Source organism: Ipomoea nil, unplaced genomic scaffold (genome assembly GCF_001879475.1).
Source record: "Ipomoea nil cultivar Tokyo-kokei standard unplaced genomic scaffold, Asagao_1.1 scaffold3054, whole genome shotgun sequence".
Taxonomy (NCBI): domain Eukaryota; kingdom Viridiplantae; phylum Streptophyta; class Magnoliopsida; order Solanales; family Convolvulaceae; genus Ipomoea; species Ipomoea nil.
The window spans coordinates 265,992-281,078 of record NW_017619482.1 but is presented as its reverse complement, the minus strand read 5'-3'; the positions used below and the strand labels follow the sequence as shown (position 1 = coordinate 281,078).

Genomic DNA, 15,087 nt, shown 5'->3' with positions numbered 1-15,087 from the left:
TATTGGCTGCCTTGTGCTATGTTGATTGATTTTATGGCCTGTGATTTACCTTGTACTTTTTTTCTTAGGCCTGCGTGCCATCTTTAGCTATGTATCTCGACTTAGGCCTGCGTGCCATTGCTAGCTATGTATCTATCTTGTTGTATGGCATGTCTTGTTTTACGGGCCAGCCAATAGCGCTACGGGAGGTGTTACAGTCGTGGTGCAGCCCGGTTAGGCTGCATTATGGTGTGTAGTCGCTATAGTGCAACTGGCAGGGAGGTACTATGATGGTGACACGCAAGGTGTCTATTCCTTGCTATTTGAGCTTCGGACTATATGGTGGGCTGTGAAGCAGTTGGGCTGCGCGTGCACTTTTTCGGAGCAGCTTCACAGGCTACTTATTTCACATCTTGATGTTTATACTCTTGTCTGCGTTCTGGTTAGTGATAGCTAGTATGGGACTTGGGGCATGCATGTTAGAGCCCGGGGGCCTCGTTATGTAATCTCGTTTTATTTAGTTTATGTAGATTAGTTAGCAGGATTTAGGCCATGTGGGGCCTAAGTCCATTTTTTTGTATTGGCTTTGGCCTTTTTTTTGAAAATAAAGTCTTTTCAAAAAAAAAAAAAAAAAATCACACCCCTAATAGACCTTAAAACTAAGTGTCTTCGGGACTTATCAAATATGAATGCATTTTTTTTTAATTTAGTTATGGAGAAATTCTTTAAAATAAAATCTACTTTTGAGGATTCATCTATTCATAGTAGTGTTAAAGTGTCAAGTGTATGAGCTCGTATTTGTTATCATTTGAAATTTCGCCCCCACTCAACTATTTTTATGGATCCGCCCCTGGCGGTATCCATCTTTATTAATGAGATGAGGAGGTGCTTCAAGGGATCTCAAACTTTGTACGTACTCTTTTCGGCCTAACGTCCCGACTCCCGAGCAATAATACTATTATTTTCATACCCCTGTTATTTACTTCCATACTCAACTTATGGTGGATTAGTTCTGAAAAAATAATCACTTGTAAAGGATTTATAAATGTACAAGAAAATATGTATAATGTATAAGTTATTATATTTATCTATATTATTTAATAATAGAGTAAATATCCAAAATAGTCCCTCGAATGTAGCATAATTCACAAATAAGTCATCGATTATCAAGTTTAGCAAATTAAGTTCTCAACTATTCAACTATTACTCAATAAGATCCTCAACTATTCAATTCTTACTTAATAAGGTCATCAACGAACTATTCAATTTTTACTCAATAAGGTACTCAACAAATGATTGATTTGTGAATTATTGAGCAATAGCTAAAAATTTGATGACTGAATTGGTAAAATTGATAGTCAAGAACTAATTTGTGAATTATGACATAATCGATGGACCATTTTGGATATTTATTATTTAATAATATTAACAACTAGGAGAAAAGAAAGGGGAAATGTGATATATATATATATATATATATATATATATATATATATATATATATATATATATATATATATATATATATATATATATAGGGAATGGTTCAGGTGCGGGTATAGCTTCCCGTGTTGTTAGATCTGAGCTGTTGATCAAATTTAGATCAACGGCTCAAATCAATGAAAATTTTTTAAAAAAAAAAAACGCGTGTCTGGAAGAAAGAAGCATAAGCTAAAAATGACGCACCTTAAGTGATAGAAACATGCACCTTAAGTGTTAGATCTTAAGCACAAACTCACGCATATTAAGTACAAAACACACACACATTAAGCACAACCTCACGCACATTAAGCACAAAACACACGCACTTTAAATATTAACTCACAGACTTTAAGTTTCAACAACTATTGACATTAAGCACAAACTCACGTACATTAAGTACAAAACTCACGCACATTAAGCACAACCTCACGCACATTAAGCACAAAACTCACGCACTTTAATTATTAACTCACAGACTTTAAGTTTTAACAACTACTCACATCAAGCACAACTCCACGCACATTAAGCACAAACCTCACGCACCTTACTCACAAACCTCACGCACCTTACGCACAAACCTCACGCATATTAATCACAGATCCGCTCACCTTAATTTTGACCTAGATGCAAAAATTACAAAATTACTACCGCGTTTTTTTTAAAAAGTTTGGTAATCCTGGACGTTGATTTAAGCGAGATGAATGACACAGATTAAATCGCACAACTGCACCTGGGCACCTTAACCGCACCAGAACCTAATTATATATATATATATATATATATATATATATATATATATATATATATATATATATATATAGGGTTGAGTTCACATGAGGACTACAATATATAGAGGACTATGAGGATAAATCATTGTCATCCAATCCAAGAGATTGAATGGCTAAGATGTTGTCCATATACAAATATAATTAACGCCCAAAATAATTAAAAGAGGGCAAAGAAGAGATTTGACAACATGCTTAATTATAGAAGGATCCATCTACGTAAAATATGATTGGAGCAAGAATTCGAACACGGAAGGGAATCAAAGACTAATTACAATCTCGCGTCGTTCATTGCCGAGAGCAGCAGTACGGGCGAGAAGGGAGGAATTGTTCTACGCGCAGCCATGGACGCCGGTGAAACAAGTAGCAAGGGACCATCCATGAACGCCGACGACTATGTATTCGCGGAGGCAGCAATTCATGAGGAAGACCGTAGAGTGCATGAGGACGACATGATCGACGATAAGGCCTAAATAAATATGAACCACGAATTACACAAAAATAAATATTATTATGGAATACTGACCGTAGAGTACTACCTGGATCTAGGGCAATGGTTAGACGTGTCCGTGATCATATGATTTAGCGAATAATGGAGAGGGGGGTGGGGTTCTGTGTAATGCAATTGAGCCTAGGTTGGTTGAATGCTGAGCAGTCACATATTTCTGTATATTGTGTGCCATAATGATTTATTAGATGTGCACGCTTTCTATATGCCGTGTTCCACTGTCTGCCAACATACATAAATGCATACTCCTGTTGACATTTTAAAATGCAACAGAAATTGCAGCGGATGAGGGAACTGAGCCCGATCACGGAATATATCTTGGAATAACAGAAGAAACCATCCCAGAATGTGAGCAGTCATTAAAGCCTTACAGGGGTCAACATTTTGAGAACGTAGAGCAAGCTGTTGAGTTTTACAAAAAGTACGCACAAGAGGTAGGGTTTCGATGTTAGATGCACCTCAGCGAAAAAGAACAGACACGGACAGATTGAATCGAAGTATTTGCTATGTTCACGAGAAGGATACCCACCCACACCAAATCAAGAGAGCACATACACAAATAATGACAACAAAGCCAAAAAGCAAACACGGCGACGTGTGTCTAACCGAGTGGGGGTGTAGGGCAAAATGTGGAATTCGGTTACAGAAGGAGGGATACTACGAACTAATCGTATTAGAAGAGCGACACAACCATTGCCTATGCTCACCCATAGCAAGACCATTCTTAAAGATAAATCGAAAGCTTGATATTGGACATAAAGTATTCATAGCAAACTGTGGAAAAATAAACATAGGAGCAACAACAGCATTCAAGATATTCAATGAGATGGGGGGAGGTGCAAATATGGGGCTTACATGCGTAGAGTTCAGAAATTGCAAGCGAGACGTAAATGCAAAGTTTGATGAAGCAGATGCACAAGCAGTGATAGACAAGTACGCAAAGAAGCAAGCGTTGTATCCAAGTTTCACATTTGAGTACGATGTCGACGAGGAAAACCAGCTACGCAGGGTGTTCTGGGCAGACCAAACGGCTAAAACACAATACAACTGCTTCGGAGATATGGTGTCAATCGATGCAACGTACCGAACCAACAGGTTAGTTATAAATTATTAAAATAATATACACCAGTTTAAAGAGAGTATGAAACTTGAAACCTGTTTGCACCTCAGCCTATATATTGTGCCAGTATTCACTACGTCTTGTGCCCCTACTGTGCAAGGCAAAATGTAGCAAATACCGCCTATAAAAAACGTTGAACGACTGGAAAATCAACACAGCGGCCTAACACTCACAAATATGTGCAGGTACAAACTGGTATTTGTGCCATTCACCGGGATAGACAACCACAAGAAGCGCGTAACTTTTGCGGCAGGCCTTATAGCAAAGGAAGACATCGCATCTTACGTGTGGCTCCTAGATGCATTTAAACGATGTATGGTGCACACACCATGTATTATAACGGACCAAGACCCAACAATGAAGGAAGCAATGCCGCAAGTGTTTCCAGAAACCAGGCACCGATTCTGCATGTGGCACATAATGACCAAAGTGGGGTAGAAGGTTGGTGGGAAATTAGCAAAAGACGAAAAGTTCAGAAAGGAATTAAATGCAATCGTCTGGGACAAAACCTTGGGATGTGAGGAGTATGAAATACAGTGGAACACATTAATGACAGAATACAGCCTCGAAGAGCACAAGTGGTTCAAACAAATGTACGAGATCAGATCAAGTTGGATAGAGGCGTACTACAATGACGTGTTCATGGGAGGGCTAATGCGAACTACATCCAGATCAGAGTCAGAAAATGGACTATTTGGGGACTGCATCAACACACATGGAACATTGTTAGAATTCTTCACCTAGTTCGAAAGCGCAATCGAGATGCAGCGGCACAACCAAGCACGATTAGTCGCAGAGTGCGAAACATCTTACCCACCCATGAAGACACCACTACAAATTGAGAAGCATGCATCTTCCCTATACACCAATACAATTTTCTACGACATCCAAACAGAGATATTAGAAGGAAGTTTCTCATGCAAAATATCTAGCAAGGAACAAGCAACTGATCACGTACTATATACAATCCAAGAGGGCAAAAAGAAGAGCATCACAGTACAATATTATAAAGAGAATGAGACAGTGAGATGTTCCTGTGGGAAATTCACTAGGGTGGGAATATTATGCAAACATGCGTTTGCAGTATTAAAGGATGATGATGCAGAAGTGATACCAGCAAAATACATAATACCAAGGTGGACACAGAATGCATGTGCACACAACCGGGCCAACGACCACATTCAACAAGGAGGACCAGACAATACAGAAATAGAAGAGAAGAGACTAACAGCTAAACTATGGAGTGAGTTTTACTCTTGCATAGCATTATCACAGGCAAACACATCTGAAATGCAGGAGATGTTGGACTGGATACTAGAGCACAAAAGTAAATTATTGAAGACCAAAGAGAAGAAACATGATACAAATAACAAAAACGAATTACTGAAGACATTTTATGGCACACAGGCAACAACAGTTGTACAAGTGAAACCTCCACAAACCTCCACAAGTATCAAAGAACAAAGGGAGTGGAAAGCGATTAAAGAGCACACGGGAGAAAGCACAAGCAAAGAAAAGAAAAGATGGACGCACATGCCATTACTGTGACGAAGAAGCGCGCCATGACAGCCGAAACTGCCCGCTAAAGCCACCAACGAAAAAAAAAACAAAGACCGAAAAGAACAGAGGTCCAATGATTTGAAACTACAGAAAAGTGGGCACACACCTTATTAACTAGTGCACAAAATATTTCCTGGTAGGGCACATTACTATTAGCTTAGATTCTTGTAAGAACATGCAGTTTTATTCAATAATATATTACGCATTATCCGATAATAATTACACACATTGCTAAAGAAATAAATACATCCACTACCCCCGCCCCTATACTCCAAGCCAATAAACCCTAACAGACCTAGTGACTCCAACCTAAGATTTCTGTTCAAAAATCCTGTATTCAACACCCTACTATGCATTACCCTAGGAAAACACCACACCGTTTAAAAAAAAAAAAAAAAAAAAAAAAAAAAAAAAAAAAACCAATACGCAATTACAAAGTTTTAAAATAGTACGATAGTCTGCACCCTAAAAATATTACGCCCAAAACGCCGTGACTGCGAAAGAATAAAAAAGCACGGACCGAACCCAACGTGAGTCCAAAGAGATGAACCTACACACCAGGGGCACACACATTATTAACTAGTGCACAAAACAAATCCTCGCAGGCCACATTACCAATAGATAAGAGCCATGTTTGAACATACAGTTTAATTCAACATCATAATATGCATAATCCAAAAATACTAACCCACTTTGTTAAATAAAATAAAAATAATAATAAATAAAACCACCCCAGGAAAATTACACACGTAGTTAAAAAAAAAAAAACACAAGAAAAGTTACACCAAAAAGGGAGCACCTGTTGCATAATAGAAAAACACAAACTAAAACGAGCGGGAGTCCAACGAGATGAAACTACAAACAAGGGCACACATTCAAATAGACAGTGCACACAAGTAATCCTCGAAGGGAACATGACAGTAGACAAAGAAACACATAAAAAGACCAACAACTGAAGGCCATAGATTAATACTCCAAAAAAAACCCAGCAACTAAGATATACACAGAGTTTAAGGGTCAAAACAGTAACAAAACGACTACGAATACAGAAATCATGACACTGCACAAAATACTAAAACCCATACTACACTATATAACTACACTACGGCCCTACTCCCTCTTCTGGAAAGATATCGCACTGCATTTGCCACATTGCTTGCACGGTTGGCATTGATATCTGCAACGCAAATCGCCTTCAAGTACTGAAACCGCAAGCGCTCAAGACCAACTACGTCGCCTTTGACTAGACCACACTCCCATCTCGACACCCCTTCACCACCATAAGACTCCATATGGCGCATAGCATAAACACCACTGTCAACTTTGTTACGCGAGTCACACCACTTCATCTGCATCCTCTTGGGCACTAAATGAAGGCATAAACCCTGTTTATACCCCAGGCCAGCAGCTTTGAAAAACTCGAACAACAATAATTGCTACAAAAAAAAAAAAACAAATGATCATCATCTACCACCCCAAAAGCAATGCACAATGAAAAACCCCAGAAAAAGAAAAGAATAGCAACACAACGTACCATATTATCAGGAGTGTCACCATACTTCTTCGAAGTGGCCTCCGTCGAAGCAGAACTATCAATAATGTCAACGCGTTCATTCACAAAGTCCACACACACAACATAGAAAAGATTGCTTTGCATAACCGGCAGAAACAACTGCAAAATAGTTTACAAGACATAATCAACAAATAACCCAAAAAAAGCAAGTAAACGAGAACAAAACTATATACGAACACAAAACCCCCCAAGAGGAACACAACCACTAACAACAGTGCACACTAACAAGATTGCCCTACCACCATGGCTTATAAGGGCACACAAGAACAATGCAAGCAGCACACAACCACAAAAAGCAATGCACACTGCTAATAACTACCCCCTAACACACATTTAAGAGAGACGATAGTGGTCAGAAATGCTCACCAGATTCACCTCCCCCCCCCCCCATTGCTTATAAGGGGTGAGGGCGAGATGAGCAGATAAAGCAAGAGAAAACAAACGCACGGCCTCGGACTGTGAATCCAGAGCAAGCCCACCAATATCAAGTTGAAAACCCGACAACAAAATCCATAAAGTGAAATGCCGGCAAAAACAATCTAGGAAATCGGGAGAGAAAAACAAGAGACCACTAACATACAAACTTACAGTGGAGGAAGCCGTGGCAAAAACCCGCGATTGTGCACCAGGACTCTTGCCAAACTCACGACAATTCAAGATTACAGACCAAGCATCAAGCATTGCAACACTAACAGCTGACCCTGGAGCCAACGACCGTAAATCCCCACGACGTACCACGCAACCACCGTGAGAAAACAGCACCTCATCCCTAAGCCATCACTATAACTCAACAAAAGGGGGAAAAAACAACACCAGGGAAACTGCCGAACGACTAACAATTAAACAAATACTTACAATGCATCGCTACCACACTCCAACACCCACTTGCTGAACACACCATCGTCAACCACATCAACTGAAGGCAAGGGCACATCACTATATAGATCCGCTGCACGGATAGAATCCGGCACAGGTCGAACCGGCCTAACAGGCTTCAACGGGGCAACACAGACTGGGGAAGAATCACGACATGGAACCACTTGCTATGAATTTGCAAATAGATTAAATAGAATTAAAAAAAAAAGAATACGAATATAAATACCAACCAAAAGCACCCATTTACCTCAGCAGGGGTATCAAACACATGCCCAGCACCACCCTCAACCACATTTCTATGGCCCGGAGCTCCCTCATCTGAACCCTCAGCTGGAGAGGCAACTGGCACATGATCCCTACGGTCTACTACCACCGGGACATCCCCAACCGTACCCAAAGGACGAACCACCTGCACGTGCTCACGAGAAACTTCCTGCACACAGTTCAAATGGCCCACAAGAGAAATGAAAACTTATTACAAAAACACACAAAGCAACCAGAGTTGAGCACACATTAAAAACAAAAAGGACACAAACAGAAATCACCTACGGCACACAAAAAGTGAACGACCAACAAAGAAGCAAAATACCTGCTCCGGAGGGTCAACACCCACACCAAGACCACTACTTTGTTGATTAATTCCCATAGCAATATCAGCACCGGAATCCACAACACCACCACCAAACTCTTGCGTAAGCCCAAGACTAAACGATGGCATATGATTCAATAGAAGCCTCGCCATAAGGGCACGCTCAACCTCAGCCAACTCACGAAGCCTCGCCAAGACTAAACGGCGGCTTCCAAGAAACCGGATTCGCATGCCCCAAACTACTTGCCTACTCATTCACTGCCCTCCAATTGTGCCAGTAAGAAACCGATTTACGCAGCACTGCCTCATGATCATACGGCATTCCCCTCCATACACAATCGTTCCTACTCCCCCAAAGTCCCTAACACACCATCACAAACAAACATTGCATGTCGCCACTCAAGCTTCCCAGGCACTGGAAGAACCAATCCACAACACTCCCTTGTTGATGCAACATAGGAGGCAGATTAATTAATCTCCACAAATTCGCAGCATGCATACAATCACGAAACAGGTGTGCCGTACTCTCATCTTCACCCCCACACATATGACAAGCAAGATGACATGCCACTCGTTTCGCTGCTAAGGCATCTCTCGTAGGCAGAATGTAGTGAGCCAGTTGCCAACAGAACAACCTCACCTTCGGAGGAACCTGTAAGCTCCATATCAGATTCCATGGCCTAACATCAATGGACTCACCCGTAATGAGCCGGTAACACGATTTAACCATGTATTTCCCCTTCGAATCCCCAAACCATACCCATGAATCAGCAGGTTTGCGAATACTTACCGGGATGTTTAGAATACAGTTTGCATCGCGTTCATCAAAAATATCATTGACACACGCCACATCCCATCCTACTCCATCTTCCCTGAGCAAAGCATTGACCGGCGCCTCCCTAATAGACTCATGCAAAGCAGTGGTTACATATGGATTAATTTCTGTCACAAGCCATGGATCACACCCAATCATGATGGTTCTTCCATCCCCGAAACTGCACCTTGCCCAGTGCAGGATTACCTGCTTAGCTTCCACAATGCCGCGCCATATATATGATTTTATTTTTTCAAAATCGAAATATATATTTAAAAGAAAAACTAAATCGAATCCGAAAAAAGTATCTGAAAATCAAAATTTCCACCCATAAACATAGTTTAAACTAATATTCATTGCTGATTGATTTTAACGTTAAAAATTGAGTGGTATGATAGTATCATGTTCTAGAGTAGAGTAGTGGTGATGAGAATATAATTGTGTTGTATTCAATCGTAATGTCTGAGAGTACAGAGAGCAAATATATAGGTACTAGATAGAATCCTACTCTAACACGAATAATATAGTCCTAGTCTAATATGGATAACATAGTCCTAATACTCCCCCTCAAGCACAAGGTTGGCTAGCCAAAACATTGAGCTTGTCACGGAGAGAATTAAAACAGATAGACGAAAGAGACTTGGTGAAGATATCTGCTAGTTGATCTTTGGTTGAAATAAATTGCACATCCAACTCCTTTTTGGCTACTTTATCGCGAACAAAATGATAATCAATCTCAATGTGCTTCGTGCAGGCATGAAACACTGGATTAACACATAAGTATGTAGCCCCCAAATTATCACACCATAGTCGAGGAGGAGACGCAGGTGGGATGCCGATCTCGTGTAGCAGATAAACAAGCCATGTTACCTCAACAGATACATCAGCCAGACCCTTGTATTCTGCTTCAGTTGAAGAACGCGTCACTGTAACACCCCGAAATTTTGAAACTTTTAAAGCTTATATAATAAAGGCAATTGCTCATAAAATCCCAACCAGAGTAATACTAATCACAAGTGTACGGGGTGCTATGACATCTGAGCTGGAGAGCTCAGATGCACAGGCTAAACTAACTAATATCCTCAATACATCATTATGGCACGCAGGCCGAAAGGAAAGACTATCTATCTAATCCACGATCTTCTAGCGCGCTCTTGGGATCTTACTTGTCTGTGCCTGAAAGCCAAATATATCTGTTCAGCGAGAGATGTCGGTAACCCACTCCAACGCGTTGAAATACATTATAGATAGATATATATAGATATACGAAAATCATTTTGAAGCAGGAAGATATATACTTAAGAGACACTAGTTTTAAAACCTGGAATAGACTCGACAGATAGGGATAAGCACATTCAACAGTTATAACCAAGCATATAAAGATACTAGCATATATCCTATGGTCATAAATACACTTCATCTCGTTCACGTCATCATTCAATTCTTATCTCATCACACAAGCATACTTTGGTGGCGCCACAGGACCAATCGCATGCCCATACATGAGGGTCAGCGCATATAGCTCTGACATGGCCCCGCAACACCCTGCCTTGCATCGCAATACGAAGGGGTCGATCGCAACCGACCGATGAACCGCAGCTCATCATAATGTTTGATCGCAACCAAACAGTGGACCGCAGCCCAAGAGTGATCATCTGACCGCAGCCAGGAATATGAACCGCAACTCATGTAAAACGTTTGATCGCAACCAAACGGTGAACCGCAGCCCAAGAGTGATCATCTGACCGCAACCAGGAATATGAACCGCAGCTCATGTGAAACGTTTGATCGCAACCAAACGGTGGACCGCAGCCCGAGAGTGTAATTCTGACCGCAGCCAGCTTCTGAACCGCAGCTCAGGAATAACCAATTTGATCGCAACCAAATTGGGGTATCATGCACACATAACACATAGCAAGCACATGCAACCCATATTAACACATAGGGAAAGGGGAGAAAACGTATAATGAAACCTATGCGAGGTCATCCACATACTAGGAATAATCCTAAGAGGTTCATACTTCTTTCACCTAGGCCAACGGGATACCAATTCAACTAGCATGCGATATATATAAGACTCATTTATCCTACGAATGGTACCCAAAACATCAAACTAGACTTTAAGCACGATAAACGGAGTCCGTTGGGACACCACGAGGGTCGGGGAAACATCAAACGGGGAAGCCGAAGACCCAAAGTGGGCAAATTCCAGCGGGTAGCCGGTGGGTGGAGGACCACCCGCCGGCGACAAGCCTCCGGGCAGCGGGTGCCCGGCGGGCAGTCGCCTGCCCACCGGCTGCCCACTGCCGGCGGCGTCCTTTTCGGGCAGCGGGTAGGTTGCGGGTCCCCCTACCCCCCACTGACTCTTTATCAAAATAAACGTCCCGGGATCCTTTGTGGAACCCGAAACCATGCTTAGACACTTTTGAACGCAATTGATGACACCACGTAGACAATTAACGGATCAAAAGCAAGAATCATATAGCACATATCCTATCATGACTTCTAAGCATAATCAACACCCGAACATGCGAATTCCCACCCGAATATATCAAGAATAACACAATACGAAATCCCCAATTTGACCTAGGGCTCTAATCATCAAAATCATAGTTCGTCTTTTAACATCAAGAAACGTCAAGATTCATCAAGAATATCACATAATCATCAAGAACCTCTTATCATAATCAAGATTATCAAGATTACACATAAAATCATCTCACAATCATCAAGATCATATCACCAATATCATAAACGATTCATCAAGACACAAGTGTAGAGAGGAAGCCAAAGAAGATAATTATATCAAGGAAAATAGATTTTGTTGAGACATGGGTTACCTCTTAGCCTTAATTAATTTTCTTGGCTATGAAGGGTCTTTCTTTAAGATTCCTTCTTTCTTGATTTCTCCTAGGGGGGATTCTTGGAGCTTCTTGTGTGGTGAGAGATTATTGTGGTGTGGGTTCTAGGTGCCTCCTATGCCCCCTATTTATATACTTAAGGGTCCCTAATTAGGGTTAGTTCTATTCCTTCTAGGACTAGGGGATTGGGTTTAAGGATAAGGGCCCATGGACTATGGTAGGCCTTTTCCTAATTAATTATTGGAATTTAGTCCTTTCTTTTGGGTAAATGATTAAATGATTAATTGGTTTTAGGGGTCGTAACACGGGGTGTTACAGTCACTGTCCGTTGCTTCCGGCAGACTCAAGATATAAGATTACTCCCCAATAACACAGCAAAACCACTAGTAGACTTGCGATCATTCAGATCGCCAGCCCAGTCTGAGTCAGAATAGGCGTGAATATCCATCGATGCAGACCGAGAAATACGCAAATCAAAATGCAGGGTGCCTTTGATATATCGCAGGACTCTTTTTAGAGAGGTCCAGTCCGTAGTTGTGGGAGTATGCAAATGTTGACACAAGAGATTAACAGCATAAGACAGATCAGGACGAGTTACCGTAAGATATTGGAGAGCACCAACAAGACTTCTGTATTGTGTTGGATTGGCATAGGGAGTGTCAACATCGTTGGCGGTTTTCGCGGCAGAGAAAGGCGTGACCACTGGCTTACAGTATACTATGCCAGCACGTTTGAGAATATCCTTCATGTACCGTTGTTGAGATAAAAGCATACCACCAGATAATGGGGCAGTTTCAATTCCCAAAAAGAAATAAGGCACACCCATCTCACGAACTTTAAACTCAAGTGCCAATTTATCAATAAGAGCAGTAACACGGTCTGAGTCAGACCCCATAATCAAAATGTCATCAACATACACCAAGAAATAAAGATGAACATTATCATGAGAATAGATAAAAAGAGACACATCAATCTTTGAGGGCGCAAAACCTACAGAGACTAGAAAATCATGTAACCTTGTGAACCATGCACACGGAGCCTGTTTGAGACCGTAGAGAGATTTTTTAAGCAAACACACATGATCAGGTAATGACTGATCTTCATAACCAGGTGGCTGGCGCATGTAAACAGTTTCAGCTAGCTCGCCATTCAAAAAAACATTGTGAAAATCCAACTGGTGAATAGAACACACACGCGATACGGCTAAAGATAAGAGAAGACGTACCGTAGTGGGTTTAACCACAAGACTAAATGTCTCAAAAATGTCCTCTCCAGCAACCTGATTAAAACCCTTGGCCACTAACCGTGCTTTATGACGTTCTATTGAACCATCGGCCTTCCGTTTGGTTTTGAAAACCCACTTGCAACCAACAACATTCATACCTGGTTGAGAAGGAACAAGACGCCATGTATGATTATGAATCAAGGCATTGAACTCTGCGTCCATTGCATCACGCCACTCAGGAAACTTGACCGCCTGAGAGTAACAGGTAGGCTCAGACACCACGGTGGAAGTAGTGGTTAAGGCAACATGTTGATGCAGACCCGAGTTACGAGTGTTCATGCCATGCGACCGAGGAGGCGAAGTGGATCGCCGAGGACTCCCGCGCGGTCTGCCGCGCTGCTCAACCTGCTGGTCTGAGAGAGTCCGCTCACTCGATGCGGACTTCTTGTGACTAGCACCGTCATCATGGCCAGGAGCCAACACGGGCTCGTAAACCTGCCGAGTGCCATCAACAAGAGTGGCCGAGACATCATTCCTTCGGCTCGTCACAACTAGTGCAGTGGCCCACGGTTCGGACCGTGGTTCAGGAACCTGCGAGGCAATAGGAGACACAAAAGGAAACACAGCCTCATCGAACCGCACGTGGCGACAGATAAAAACCTTGTTAGTGTTAGTATCTAAAGAACGATAGTCACGATAAGACGGGGGATAACCCAGAAAGACACAAGGAGATGAACGAAACTGTAGCTTATTTCGATTATAAGGACGCAAAACAGGAAAGCACAAACAACCAAATACTCGCAAGTAAGAGTAGGATGGGGGAGAAGATGCAAACGAAAGTGTGGTGACTCATCCGACAAACACGAGTGGGCATTTTATTTATAAGATAGACAGTAGTCTCAAAAGCATAGTCCCAGAAATGAGAAGGAACAGATGCTTGAGCCATTAAGGACAGTCCTGTCTCAACAACATGACGATGCCTGTGCTCCACCCGTCCATTCTGTTCATGAGTATACGCACAAGACTGCCTGTGACGAATACCTAGAGAAGAAAGGGTGGAACCAAGCTTCTTATATTCTCCCCCTAAATCAGATTGAAAAGAAATAATCTTGCGAGAAAAAGAACGTTCAACAAGTGACCAAAACTTATCAAATATGCCATATAATTCAGATTTGGCACGCATCAGATAATACCATATATATCGTGTGTAATCATCCACAAACAACACAAAATATTTAAAGCCATTCGCAAAAAGTAACGCCACAGGGCCCCAAATATCATAATATATTAATTCTAAAGGTTGTGCACTAGTAGTTTCAACACGAGATAATGGAAAACGAGATGATTTTCCCAATTGACAAGAGGAACAAACATTGGGAAGATCTTTCGAATTAAATGTACTAATAGACGAAGACTCTAAAATTGTGTAAGATTCGAGAGTGCAGATGCCCCAACCGCATATGCCAAACGAAGGACGAGCGCGCAACAACAAAAGCAGCTGGAGTAGGAGAAGACGCAGGCCAGGAATAGAGACCTCCGGACGCATGCCCTTTAAAAAGGAATTTCTTGGTCAAAGTGTCCTTCACAAAGAAACAAAGAGGGTGAAACTCAAAGAAAACGTTATTATCTTTGGCAAAACGCTGAACAGATAATAATGAAGTAGAGAGACCAAGTACATGCAAAACATCACGCAATGTAAATGATCTAGAATTAGT

At 41.6% G+C, this 15,087-nt stretch overlaps 2 protein-coding genes and 1 long non-coding RNA gene across 3 annotated transcripts; 2 read left to right on the top strand and 1 right to left on the bottom strand.

The window, feature by feature from the left end:
• Nucleotides 1–2,590: 2,590 nt before the first annotated feature.
• On the top strand, nt 2,591–4,618 carry LOC109163959 (protein FAR1-RELATED SEQUENCE 5-like). Its single transcript, XM_019312693.1, has 5 exons — nt 2,591–2,678; nt 3,028–3,188; nt 3,485–3,849; nt 4,060–4,192; nt 4,316–4,618. Exons 1-5 carry the CDS (start codon nt 2,591–2,593, stop codon nt 4,616–4,618), a joined length of 1,050 nt encoding a protein of 349 aa, XP_019168238.1.
• An 18-nt stretch (nt 4,619–4,636) lies between these two features.
• Nucleotides 4,637–5,422, top strand: LOC109163958 (protein FAR1-RELATED SEQUENCE 1-like). Its single transcript, XM_019312691.1, has one exon. The coding sequence runs from the start codon at nt 4,637–4,639 to the stop codon at nt 5,420–5,422; it is 786 nt and encodes a 261-aa protein (XP_019168236.1).
• A 1,422-nt stretch (nt 5,423–6,844) lies between these two features.
• On the bottom strand, nt 6,845–7,386 carry LOC109163945. Its single transcript, XR_002051362.1, has 3 exons — nt 7,374–7,386; nt 6,969–7,106; nt 6,845–6,870 (listed from the first exon to the last, which is right to left on the bottom strand). It is a non-coding gene; the product is annotated as an uncharacterized LOC109163945 (long non-coding RNA).
• Between the last annotated feature and the right edge of the window lie 7,701 nt (nt 7,387–15,087).

Excerpts from the sequence above, each read along its gene's own strand:
- LOC109163959 (XM_019312693.1), top strand. The coding sequence starts at position 2,591 with ATGGACGCCGGTGAAACAAGTAGCAAGGGACCATCCATGAACGCCGAC. Across the intron at positions 3,189-3,484 it reads ACAAAAAGTACGCACAAGAG|ATAAATCGAAAGCTTGATAT; the intron begins GTAGGGTTTCGA and ends CCATTCTTAAAG. Across the intron at positions 4,193-4,315 it reads ATGCATTTAAACGATGTATG|GTTGGTGGGAAATTAGCAAA; the intron begins GTGCACACACCA and ends GTGGGGTAGAAG.
- LOC109163958 (XM_019312691.1), top strand. The coding sequence starts at position 4,637 with ATGCAGCGGCACAACCAAGCACGATTAGTCGCAGAGTGCGAAACATCT.